The sequence below is a fragment of the Thamnophis sirtalis genome, unplaced genomic scaffold, assembly GCF_051295495.1.
Source record: "Thamnophis sirtalis isolate CommonGarterSnake01/CBP01778 unplaced genomic scaffold, rThaSir2_p1.2 scaffold_1, whole genome shotgun sequence".
Taxonomy (NCBI): domain Eukaryota; kingdom Metazoa; phylum Chordata; class Lepidosauria; order Squamata; family Natricidae; genus Thamnophis; species Thamnophis sirtalis.
Genome location: NW_028261381.1, coordinates 6,495,838 through 6,509,556, shown reverse-complemented (window position 1 = coordinate 6,509,556; position 13,719 = coordinate 6,495,838). Strand labels below are relative to the sequence as shown.

General features: G+C 42.5%; 1 protein-coding gene across 1 annotated transcript in view; it reads left to right on the top strand.

The window, feature by feature from the left end:
- The window catches only part of NBEAL1 (neurobeachin like 1), a gene marked incomplete at its 5' end in the record, with an annotated part of 105,536 nt that overhangs the window by 16,539 nt on the left and 75,278 nt on the right, over window positions 1-13,719 (top strand). The window contains 5 exon segments of the mRNA XM_087707021.1: window positions 6,445-6,528; window positions 8,240-8,338; window positions 10,233-10,813; window positions 11,800-11,932; window positions 12,709-12,828. Of these exon segments, the coding sequence (XP_087563147.1) occupies window positions 6,445-6,528; window positions 8,240-8,338; window positions 10,233-10,813; window positions 11,800-11,932; window positions 12,709-12,828 (1,017 nt within the window).

The following is a 13,719-nucleotide window of genomic DNA, read 5'->3' as shown; positions in this document are numbered from 1 at the left end:
TTGTGGTTTAGGGTTTTACTTCAAAAGTCTTTGTTAGATATGCGATTTGTTGCACAATTGCACATATATAGGGGACGGGGTGAACATCTATAGGTTGGTCATGCTTCATATCCATGTTGCATTCTGCACATGAGTAGGGGAATGGAGTGAATACCTTTTGATTAATCAGTCTTCACATCCCAAATTATGTGGGTTTATTTTAATTCCAAATAGATCAAGGTTGGCCTGTCATAGTTGGGAGATCATTGAGAAACCATATTTATCTCTTCTTGGGTTTCTTCCTTGAAGAAAGGCAGCATTACACTAGGTTTTTGTGTGTGGTGCCTATTGATTAGTTCTGTCACATACCAATGCTCCTAATTTCTCAGTCATTCCAGATAATGTGAATAAGTCATAAAAATCACGCAGATCGTCTTACCAGAGCTTGCTAGTTTTGAGGCCAAATAACCTAACACCCCTTCCCCTTTTCAGCCTCAACTATGGCTAGTACTTACCTAATATCTTCCCTTAACTAGGTTATGAAATTAAAAAGTAACATGGAATTGCAAATTTTCAGTAGGAGGAAACTTTAAATATGTATTACCTGTAACAGTGGCGGGTTTCAAAAATTGTTCGAACCTACTCTGTGGGTGTGGCCTCCTTTGTGGGAGTGGCTTGTCACCCATGTGACCGGATGGGAGTGGCTTGCCACCCATGTTACCGGATATGAAGATGCCGATGACACTTGTCAGAACCACCTTAAATTACCTCACACACAGCACTGGCATGCATAAGAATATGATGTCAACTTCTTTTTTAAAAGGCATCTTTGGTTTGCGTTAAAACAACTTCAACACACGCAATGTTCTGATTGCCCCACAAACGCAGTAGTCATCCTTACCTTTCACAGAGGCACTGAGTTTTATAAATAGGAGCATGATAGTGTAGAATAATCCTATCCAAGGACCAGTGGTGGGTTTCAAAAAAATGTTGGAACCTCTTCTGTAGGTGTGGCCTGCTTTCCGGGTCCACTGGTGGAACCTCTTCTAACCGGTTCGGTAGATTTGACGAACCGGTTCTATCGAATAGGTGCGAACTGGTAGGAACCCACCTCTGACCTGTAAGTACGGCTGTAAACCTTAATTTTGGTTAAGATCGCTAGAGGTGTAAAAACAATCTGTCAGAATGGAAAGCTGTTGGAGAAAACCATTCTATCCACCATCTTTGCTGAAAACAATGACAATATTTTCTACTGACCTATTGAATTTAGACAGAGGACTTACCTGCAAGTTTGTATTAATATATTGCTTGGAGGGACAGGAAAGAAGAGAAATGCCAGATTTTGGCACTATTCTATCTCAATGGACCCTTTAGGACTGCTATCTCATATTGGCTTTTGCTGTGAGCTCATTTGGAAAAGAGCAACAATCCTAGAATTATTTTCTTTGTCTAAATAGAACCCTTACAATACTTGCTATAAGTAGAACCTCTGGTCACGAACGCTTCTGACCACGACCAAAATTGTTTTTTTTTTGTAAGTGCCAAATTCCCTGTTGTTCCATTTACAAACAACAGCAACTCACGTGCGGCCTCTGCATTAATTCTGCGTTAATTTTGGTTAGGTTCGGGTCACGACCAAATCAGGTTGCGACCAAAGTTATGGAACAATTTACGGTCGGGACCCGAGGTTCTACTGTATTCTGGTAATTTGTAGGGGTGTACACAACATGTAAGTTACGTTTTGCTTTAAGCTTACGTTAAACATGCATTTTGAAATACAGTATATTTCAAGTTGGCTGGATTCTGACAGAAGAAAACTGGAAGGGATTTAAATAGAGAGACCGCCTGCTGCCAATTACCTCCACTAGACCGATTAGATCCCACAGATTAGGCCTCCTCCGAATGCCATCCGCCGGCCAAGGCCGACTGGCGACTACCCGGAGGAGAGCCTTCTCTGTGGCTGCTCCGACCCTCTGGAACGAGCTCCCAGTGGAGATTCGAACCCTCACCACCCTCCAGGCCTTCCGCAAAGCCCTTAAAACTTGGCAGTTTCGACAGGCCTGGGGCTAAAGAGCTGTTGCCCCCCGCCTCAAATGGTATGACTGCTGTGTTTTTTAAATTATGTATTGTTATGTTCCGTCTTTTTTATTTCTTGTTTGTACCCCCCTCCCCTGATTTGAATTGTGAGCCACCCTGAGTCCCCTTGGGGAAAAGGGCGGCATATAAATGTAATAAAATCTAAATCTAATCTAAAATATTTCGATCACGGGGACAGTAAGAACGTGGAACAAACTTTCTCCTCCATTGTTTTTCATCCAGGTGCCATGAAAGTACTGGACTGATCTAGGGTTTTATTTCAGTGAAGATTTCTTTTACTTGTTGTTTTTAAAAAACTGCTGAGCTAATCTCACTAACATTCTTTCAGGTAGCAACTAATATCTCCTTAAGGTTAAAAAAAAAAAAGTCAGCCATGCAGGCAAAACCAGTTAACAGATTTGCTGTGGTTTTAATTCATAGCCTACCTCCCAGGCACAGTACCGTTAAGAGCCGAGGTGGCGCAGTGGTTAGAGTTCAGTACTGCAGGCCACTTCAGCTGATTGCTAGCTGCAGTTTGGCGGTTCAAATCTCACCGGCTCAAGGTTGACTCAGCCTTCCATCCTTCCGAGGTGGGTGAAATGAGGACCCAGACTGTGGGGGCGATATGCTGACTCTGTAAGCCGCTTAGAGAGGGCTGAAAGCCCTATGAAGCGGTATATAAGTCTAACTGCTATTGCTATTAAGTCAGAACCCGTTGTCCCCTGGCAACTGTGTCTTCCATATCCCATTTGACATGGAGAGATGTCCCTGGCACGTATTCTCCAACTTTGGGTTGTCTGGATGTATTAGACTACATCTCCTTTTTCTCATTACACGCTGATTGGGTTTGTTGCCCAATGCATCTAGGCCATTGCATTTCAAAATTGGCAACTTTAAGATGTATGTGTCAGCCTCTGTTTTGCTGCTTGCTTTCGGCTGCCATTGAAACGGGGAGAGGGGGGGGCATGGTATTTGGGTGGGGAAATTGTCCAGTGCTGGAGTGACTGTAAGAAGGAGGTTGTTCTCACCATCTACCGCGCATGCTGCAGATAGAGGAGTTGCCGCCAAGGCCAACTGTCCGGCATACCGGCATGAGCCGAGGTGGCGCAGTGGTTAGGTGCAGGCCACTTCAGCTGACTGTTATCTGCAGTTCAGCGGTTCTAATCTCACCGGCTCAAGGTTGACTCAGCCTTCCATCCTTCCGAGGTGGGTGAAATGAGGACCCGGATTGTTGTTGGGGGCGATATGCTGACTTGGTAAACCGCTTAGAGAGGGCTGAAAGCCCTATGAAGCGGTATATAAGTCTAACTGCTATTGCTATTGCTATACCAACCTGATGATGATTTTTGAAGACGTCTCCCACATGACACCTGAGGGATGTGCGGATTGGACCATGGGATGGGGTTACCAGGGGGAGGGGGTTGGGTCACATATTGATATCTATGATTAGGCGCGCTTTTGCCTCAGATATTGCTTTCCCGAGCTACTATCTACTCTTGGCCAGTAAAAGTACTCTTAATTCTGCAAAATGGAGTTGAGTGGTTTCTTTCTTGGTTACTGAGGGAAGCAGCCCTGACATTATGGATCTCAACTCTCAGAATTCCCCAGCTGCCACACTGCCTGGGGAATTCTGGGAACTGAAGTCCATACAGCTTAAAGTTGCCAAATTCAGAATATACAGATATTGAGTGCGATTTCTCCGCGGGTTGCCCATGAGGCCAATGATGAAGGAAGACACGGACACGAGTTCCCTTTGGGATGAGACGACTCAGAGCAATGTCTGAAGGCCTCTTTTATTGAGCATACACAAGGAAAGGGTGGAGTTGCAAGGTCTATGTGGACCAATCATGGTTGTACAAGTCTATGGTGTATGGTAACTCATTTACTGCTTCACAGACCTCTGAACCTAGAGAATGCTCATAGTCAGCAAATAAATCTTTTACTAGCATGCAAACTTCTGACCCCACTTAATACTACAGAGTCAGCAGGTTGTAACCTCTGCCCTACTTAGTGCTGAGAGCTAACAGGTTGTGACCTCTGCCTTACTTAATGCTTCAGAGTCAGCAGTTTGTATTACTGACCTTATGGTAAATCATTACTGCTGTTCCGCATAGTGTCCCAGCATACCTATGCATGCCTACACTTATGTTACAACAATTGAGGTTAAGGACAGCTATGAACTTATTACACTGGCTGTGGTGAGCTAACTAACACTTCTGTTACCATTATTCTTATCTCCCATTTTAACAGCTATTTTTAAATGCTAACAATAAGGTGGCAGACAAGAGTGAGAAAGACCATGCCAACAAATTGTTGGCGGAAATGAATCAGGAACAGGTATCTCCTGCAGGTTTCATTCTGTTCTTAGCTGAAGTCAAGGCCCCCATGGCAGTTGGTTATGAACTGTTTCCTGGACTTCACTTTGAATAGGCTTCCTGAAAAAAAAAACTTAAGATGAGTTTTGACTTACTCGCATGCAGTATTCACATGCAATTTATTATTTTCGTTAACCCCAAAACCCATGTTTTAAATCTAAATTGTATTTCGAGATACGAGGTATCTAATCAGTATAATAATACTCCATGCCTTTTTTCTAAAACTGAGAAAAGTGAAGTCCAAGAATGAATTCAAATTTGAAAAACAATCAACTGGGTGATTCTTGTTTTTATTTTGTTACCTGTCCTTCCTTTCTTGATTCCCCCACCCTCCCTTTCTTTCATCTGTTTGTCTGCGCACTCTGGTGTAACAAGCTGTGGGACTTCCTGGTATCTCTGGAATTTGATTTGGAAATCTTGATTCTATTGCCAGAAGATCAGAGTTCATATTTCAACGGACAGTCTGAATCTGAGAGGGGAGACGTAACTGATGGAGTTATTTTTTAAAATATTTCCTTTATGAAGAACTGAACAATGTCAGTTCTCCCACCCCTTTTTTTTTTGCTTCCTTAAAAAAAGATCTAGCGGCCTTAATATAAGAGGTTTGCATATAGTTAAAAGTGAATGTAAACAATGCATGTCAAACTCCAATTCTTTTAATGTAATAGCAGTCAAGCATAATACATTATTGCAAAAAGGTTAATTCTAATATATATACACACTAAATACATACCTACTTCCCTGGCTCAGCTGATGAGGAGGAGAACCTTGTGGCTTAGTGCTTAATATGTAATACAGCACAGGTTCAAATCCCAGTAAAGGTATGGCTAGCTGATGAGAGCTAAATAGCTTGAAATAGATCTATACTAGTCTCCCTTTGTTTATTTATTTATCAGCACAAATGCAACACAAATGTAACAAAGGCAACAGTAAAAATAATGGCTTTCTGTCGTGATGGTCTCTTGTGACGAGCCGATAGACAGAGAATAGAAGCAGTTAGCTTCCTCCCACATTTGGGCATACCAGGGCTTGTGACACTAAATACATACATACATACATACATACATACATACATACATACATACATACATACATTGAATTGCATATGAGACAGTCTTTATTTATTGTACAGGTTCACAAATTAACCAACTGATTTGAATGGCAATATTCTTTATTTTAAATATATTTTAAACAGTAAAACTGTCTATCAATAAGATAAAGAAATCAAAAGACGTATAGTTCTTTTGAAAGGAAAATACTGCGATATCGCTTGTGAGGCATGGGCTATGAAGTGAAGATATAATTGAAGTAAGGGATTAATTTAGGCACACTTTAATACTACCCCAACTATCCACTAAGACTAAACTGTTTCTCACCAACGTGTGTGACAAAATTTTGCTTGATAAGAAGCTCCAAAGATTTTCCTTTTTCCTACTACCCTTTCGAGGTTGTCCATTTAAAACATGGGGAAAAACTGTCCGTCAGATTGTCTTAAGTGAGAACATGTGAAGGGTTCTCTTCTCCTTGAAATGGCTTCCCTTCTCTTGTGTCCTCTTGCTTATAGATTGCGGTGTTATAAAATCCAATTCTTTTTCTGGGTGGATGATTGGAAAGCATGCCGAGGAACGTTTTTCTTCATTGTGGCACAAGAAGAGTGGGGTGTGCCCAATGGGTTCACCGACAAATGCGCTCCCGACAAATGCGCGCCAACGAAACCGCGATGTCGAAAGCGCGCCCACTAAAGCGTGTTGACAAATGCGCTCCGACAAAAGCGCGGCATCAGCAAACAACACAAAAACAACACAAAAACAACCTTAACAACCCTGACCCTAACCCTAACCCTAACCTAAAACCCTAATTGCGCTTTTGTGGGCGCGGTTTTGTCGGCGTGCTTTAGTGGGCGCGCTTTCGACATCGCGGTTTGGTGGCCGCGCATTTGTCGGGTCACGTGCCCATTGGAGTGTCAAATTTGTCCTTATATGCCTAATACATGGTCTCTTTTTTTGGTTTTTAGGTATTCCAGGGGCAGCTGGACCAGTTGGCAGTATCAGCTATCCAGGCTCTCACAGCAGTGATGCACAGATCTCCAGCTGCCAAGGTCAGCTGGGCTTCATCGGAGCAGTTGGAATTCTTGTCTTTGGATACCTCTTTTATTGGGTTCCACCACAAAACCGCGGTAGACTAAAGCGCGCTCGATGAAAGCGTGTACTTGACGTCATCACAGCGCGACGAAAAAAGCACGCTGTGAGCGGTAAACTTAAAATTAACACGTAAATCTAAACCTAACCCCCCCAAACCTAACCCTAAACCTAACCCTAAACCTAACCCTAAGCCTAACCCTTAACCTAACCCTAAACCTAACCCTAAACCTAACCCTAAACCTAACGCTAACCCTTAACCTAACCCTAAACCTAACCCTAACGCTTAATCTAACCCTAACCCTAACCCTAACCCTAACCTTTATGTGAATCGGCTTGCTTTAAAAGCGCTTTTTAAAGCGCCCTTTTTCTTTCTTGTCGCGCTGCTGATGACGTCACGTACACGCTTTAATCGGGCGCGCTTTAGTGGACCGCGGTTTTGACGTGCCACGCTTTTATTGTACTTGCCGAAATGATGAGGACTAACAGTAGTCCTATTATAGTTTGAAACAAATTACCGAAAGTGCAGCCAAGCAAATGCCCGTCCAGTGAGGCAATGCTCCTCCAGGCAGATCTCACCATTTAGCAAAATGAAGAATGACGGGGGTGTGATGATTCTTAAATTACAAAGAAATATTTTAAGAAATCCAGCCCCTCAAAAAAGATCTAGGTTATAACTTTTCCTCTTAATATGATAATATACAAATGCCAGGCTTCGGTTTGTTTTATTGTATGGTAGCAAGCAGAGGTGGGTTCCTATCAGTTCGCACCAGTTCGGTAGAACCGGTTCGTCAAATCTACCGAACCAGTTAGAAGAGGTTCCACCAGAAATCAGGCCACACCTACAGAAGAGGTTCCAAATTTTTTTGAACCCCACCACTGGTCCTTGGATATGATTATTCTACTTTGAAACCCACCACTGACACACACACACACACACACACACACACACACACACACACACACACACACAGAGAGAGAGAGAGAGAGAAAGAAAGAAAGAAAGAAAAAAGAAAAAAGAAAGAAAAAGTGAGAGAGAGATGAAAAAAAAGGAAAAAGGGACAGAGAGACAAAAGGAAGGAGAGAGAGAGAGACAGAGAGAGAGAGAGAAAACACATGGCCGTCAAGCCACTCCCACCAGGTCACATGGCCATCAAGCCACTCCCACAAAGGAGGCCACACCCACAGAGTAGGTTCGAAATTTTTTTGAAACCGACCACTGGTAGCAGGGCATGTAGAAATTATGTTCTTCGCCTGTTCTTTATCTGGTGGTGTCACTGTATGTCAGTGTTTGGCTTCAGTGTCTTATTCTGCCCCAGGATATTTACAGTTCACCTGATTGTCTTTTCTGGCAATCTCTCATCTTTCAGTTTTTGCCTATCATAGCACTCACCTTGATAGAATGTATTATTTACCGTTCTAAAAAATCAATTCACTGGCATTCCTCTGCAGAATACCTGTTTTTGCCCACTGAAGGAATTTGAATCAATTGCCAGTATCTGACAAAGTTGTGAAAATGCATATACTGCATGGGAGCACATATATAAAGTATGCCTGCTTATACCAGTGGAATTTGAATTCATCCTTATAAATCTTTTATTATTCGTTATGATAAACATTGCTTTCCTTAGCTATATGCTGCTAATATATACTGATGATTTTACTCTTTAGGAAGTGTTCAAGGAACGAATTGGTTATGCCCATATATTTGAAGTTCTAAAATCTATGGGTCAGCCTTCACAAGAGCTGCTTGAAGAACTTCTGAATATGGTGTAGTATTTTTCTTGTTTTGAATATAATTTTAAATATAATACCTGTGTTAAATTATTGCATTCAAAATAACAGAGAATCTCCTGCCTCTTTAAAGGTTATCAAGATTTAGTTTTTATACCGCCAAATCATGTTGACAAGTTGCTTGAGATATAACCAACGGTGAAACCTAATTTTTTTGCCCACCGGTTCTGTGGACATGGCTTGGTGTGTGTGGGTGGGTGTGACTGGGTGGGTGTGGCCAACTTTTTTTCACTTTTTAAAGCATTTTTTTCCTGCCATGTCGGGCGAATAGGCAAGAAAAAAAGGATTTAAAAATGGGGAGGGGGGGGAGCTTCCCCCGATCATGCGGCTCACAGCTGATCCACGTGATCCTTGGAAGCTTTTTTTTACCGAGAGACCGCCTCCTGCCATTTACCTCCCAGAGACCAATAAGATCGCACAGATTGGTGCCATCGGCCAGTCAATGTCGGTTGCCGGCTCCCCGGGGGAGGGCCTTCTCTGTAGCTGCTCCGGCCCTATGGAACGATCTCCCCGTAGAGATCCGGACCCTCACCACTCTTCCGGCCTTCCGTACAGCTCTTAAGACCTGGCTGTTCCGGCAGGCCTGGGGCTGTTGATTTTATCCAGCCCCACTCTAAGATGTATGCATGCTGTGTAATTTTAATGTTTGTTTTTATTTTAATTTTGTATACATGTCCCCTGTTTTATCTGTGAGCCGTCCAGAGTCTCTAGAGAGTGGGCGGCATACAAATGCTAATAAACCTTGAAACCTTACTACCGTTTCACAGAACCAGGGACAATTGTCCCTATCGATTTGGCTGAACTGGGCTGAACTGGGAGGATTTCACCCCTGGATATAACCTACAGTTTGCATACAGACACACAGAGAAATAAATTAAAATGACAACATTACTTTGTTTTGCTAACTCATAATGCATAAGAGATAGAAACAGGACTTGTGTCTCTTATCTTAGTTAACATTTGGATTTGCATAAGAATGTCCTTCATTGCTATTTAATTCCAGTTCTTTCCCCCCCCCCGTTTGATGACTTTTATGAATTCGTAAAAGTATGTACTTAGGTATAAACATATATACTTTATATGCATAGGGCTTGTGTAAGTGTTCTGCTCATTCAGGGCTCTTGTTCAGTATTCCACATTATCTACACCTCTCTTACTTTATTACAGCAAATAAAAAATTAAAAAGTATCATTTTAAAGGCTTACTAATACATAAGCTTTGGCAGACTAATTCCAGAGAGCTACACAATCAATAAAAGAGATCTGTCAAAGCTCAGCAAAAATTATTGAGAAAAATTAGCATATCTTTGAGGGGGGGCCACAAGATTCCTTATTGTAGGAAGGAGAGAAGGAGAGAAGGAAGGAGGGAAGGAAGGAGGGAATGAAGGAGAGAAGAAAGGGGGGAAGGAAGGAGGAAAGGAAGGAGAAAAGGAAGGAGGGAAGGAAGGAGGGAAGGAGAGAAGGAGAGAAGAAAGGAGGGAGGGAAGGGGGAAGGAGGGAGGGAAGGAAGAAGGGAAGGAGAGAAGGAAGGAGGGAAGGAGGGAGGGAAGAAGGAAGGAGAGAAGGAGAGAAGAAAGGAGGGAAGGAGGGAAGGAAGGAAGAAGAAGTAGGATTGTTGTAAAATAAGATGGGTTTATGGAATGGTAAGAAAGCAACTTCAATTATATTGTCAACTGTAGGGGAGAAAAATTGTTACAAATACATATTATTAATAAGAGTTATGAGATCATATAATTGTGAATGTATATATGAGAAATAATTTTTTTTTAAAAAAGATTCCTTATTGTAGTCTGTCTTAAAAAATATTGTTCTTAAGCAGTTTCTATGTATGTCAAGCGCTTGCAGTAATCTTTAATTTGCTTTTCACCAAGGCGGTTGAAGGTGACCACGCATCGGTTGGGATGTTGGGCATAAACAACGTTCAGCCTTTGTTGCTGCTAATCCAATGGCTTCCAGAGCTGGAGTCCCACGATCTCCAAATCCTCATTTCAAATTTGCTGAAGCGGATTTGCTGCATTAACAGGCAGAGCCGTGCGATTTGCGTCAACACAAACATGGTCATCCGTATCATTGAAACACTCAACCAGCACCCTCGGCTTCATGGGGCTTGCGCTGAGAACCTGATTGCCCTCTTGGGATCTTTGGGGAGCCTGTCGATGAGCTCCGAAGAACTTCATCAGCTGATTCGGCTGCTAAGGACTCGAGACTCAAAGCTGGCTCATCCTTACGTCGTTCCTGTGATGCGTGCGATTCTTACAATGGCTCGAAAGCAAAGCTTGGACAACGCCTTGCTGTATTTTGACTTGTCTCACAGCATGGCGGGCATAGCGGTGCCGGCTATTCACAAGTGGCCAGGTTCTGCCTTTGCTTTCAATGCATGGCTTTGCCTGGATCAACATCAAATGATTCCAGACGCTAGCAGCAAAGGTGGCAAGAGGAAGCAACTTTACAGGTATGGCTTCCAGGATGGAAAGGTGAAGAACCAGCCTAAGTTCAATGACATTTCTAGGTGGCCTGAATGAGGAGTATAGAGCCGAGGTGGCGCAGTGGTTAAATGCAGCACTGCAGGCTACTTCAGCTGACTGCAGTTCTGCAGTTCGGCTGTTCAAATCTCACCGGCTCAAGGTTGACTCAGCCTTCCATCCTTCCGAGGTGGGTAAAATGAGGACCCGGATTGTTGTTGGGGGCGATATGCTGACTCTGTAAACCGCTTAGAGAGGGCTGAAAGCCTTATGAAGCGGTATATAAGTCTAATTGCTATTGCTATCTCGGACAAACTGTTCCATAGCATAGATCAGTGATGTGAATAATTGTGACAGTCCCACCCCCAAATGTTAAGTGTGACTATCTGAGAATAAAGATGCCTTATTCTCTAAAGAACTGTTGACCTGTTGGCTTGGATTTCGCTATGGGGTGCAGAGGGCTGTGAGAGGGATGTTCAGAGTTCTCCTCCCTTGTCAGGTCCATTATTGCTTTGCTGAATGAGTTATGAATCTGCGTATTTGTTCCTGAGTTTGTGGGTGAATGCCTTTCCACATTTTGCTTCTGATGCGGCTGGTGTTCTGCCTTCAGCTCCAGAGGAATCTGGTTCCTGAGAGCTTGCCTGCTCAAAAATTTAATTCTTGGGTTCGAAAAAAGGTTCCATCCCTGGCATGAAGTAGTAAGGCTTTCTACTGTACCAAAGATCCAGGATGGAACTGGAAAGTATGTGTGCATGCGCACATTAATAGGTTGGATGTGTATAATTCACAACAGTGTTTTTCAACCTTGGCAACTTGAAGATGTCTGGACTTCAACTCCCAGAATTCCCCAGCCAGCATTCGCTGGCTGGGGAATTCTGGGAGTTGAAGTCCAGACATCTTCAAGTTGCCAAGGTTGAAAAACACTGATTCACAACATTCCATGTCTTAAATCCTGTTTTTTTTTCTTTCTCTATAGCTTTTTTACAACTAGTGGGATGGGATTTGAAGCGTTCATTACGTGTTCTGGAATGCTAGTAGTTGCTGTATGTACAAAGAAGGAGTATGCTACTGTGATGCTATCAGACCATTGCTTCTGCGATTCTCTTTGGGTAAGAACAGATGTTTTCAGTTTTGTTCAGATATATAAGAGGGACTCAATGGATGGGTGTCAAACTGGTGGTCCGCGGGCCTCATGCGTGACACGCTAGCCACGCCTACCCCAGTTTTAGCAAAGGGGAGGGGAAAATCATGATATGTCACATGACGACAATGTGACGATGCAAGTTTGTATTGTATTGTATTTGTATTTATTTGTCTTGTATGCCGCCCACTCCCGAAGGACTCCGGGCGGCTCACAATAGACAAGGGAAGGGGAAAACTGGACAAAGACAACACTTTAAAACAAAAACCGCAACGTTCACAATTTCCGTGGGGCTGGATGTTTCACAAGCCCCCCGGCCTGCTGGAGCAGCCAGGACTTGGTGGCTTTGCGGAAGGCCGGGAGGGTAGTAAGGGTCCGGATCTCGACGGGGAGATCATTCCAGAGGGTTTGGAGCTGCAACAGAGAAGGCTCTCCCCCGGGGAGTCGCCATCCTCCTCTTTCTCTCCTTTCCATCCTCCTCTCCTTACCTCTTTCTTCTTTTCCCCCCGTCTTCCTTTCATTCTCTCCTCCTCTCTCCCTTTCTTTTTCTATTGTTGTTGGTGTGCCTATTTTAAATCTCAGTTTATGTTTCCTTGGGATGGTACTAGCACGATTATTGAATTTCCTCTGTGATGTTTGGCAGACGTTGAGTCAATGTTCCTGGGTGTAAAAGAACAACATCAATTAACCCCCTGTAACTAGAATTGATCATGATTCTTTGCTTACATGATTTTTTTTCAACAGCACAATATATGCATTGTTCACATGCCTGGAAAAAGGCCCTTCGGTCAAAGCCTTGTGTATATTTATGTAAATGGACAACAAAAAGTCTCAGCACCACTTAGATTTCCTGCCCTAAACGAAGTAAGTCTCTTCTTTGTTGTTATTTATGTTTCTCCTTCTCCTTAAAGGCTTTTGCTGAAGTATCACCAACAAATATATACCTATCTGAACTTGTCACATAGGCTTTGTCTAGCTCAGTGGTTCCCAAACGTGGCAACTTTAAGACTTGTGGACTTCAACTCCCAGAATTCTCCAGCCAGCTCTGCTGGCTGGAGAATTCTGGGAGTTGAAGTCCACAAGTCTTAAAGTTGCCAAGTTTGGGAACCACTGGTCTGGCTAACAAAACTGAGCTAATTTGACATGTGCAAGTCACCTCAGAGTAGGATGGCCTCCTACAGAGGCATTCCAGAATGATCACAAGTTTCTGTGTGAACAGGGAATCTCTGTGTGCAGCAATGTCCGTATTTCTAGCCTCATTGAAGGTAGAATCTGAATCTTTGAGACCCTGCAGTGTTTCTGCTAAGGCAATATGTTACTTTCTGTTAAGTTTCTTAAACTTATGAATTTGCCAGGTTTGGTTTGCCTAAGTTAATTTCTTCCCCATGTTTTAGGTTTTCATTGAAATGCATATGTATGTTTCTCCAAATGTTTATATTCTTTTCAGTTTTGTCTACCAGAGAAATATATTTTTTTAAAAAATAATGTTTCATGAAATATTTCACGAACATGGGGAGGTTGTATAGGTTTATCAATAATATATTTTTATTGGTAATATATTTGCAAATTTGGAAAAGTAAGGGTCAAATGATCATTTTTAGTTCTTGTATTGTTCAAAACTCCAAAGTTTCTTAATGTTTTCTCTAGAATTCTTTTTTTTAAATATATTTTTTAATTCTTTTTCTTTAAAAACATAGAATTCTTGATAGACATGTATTTGGGGGATATACAACTCGTGTTTATGTTGGGTAATAT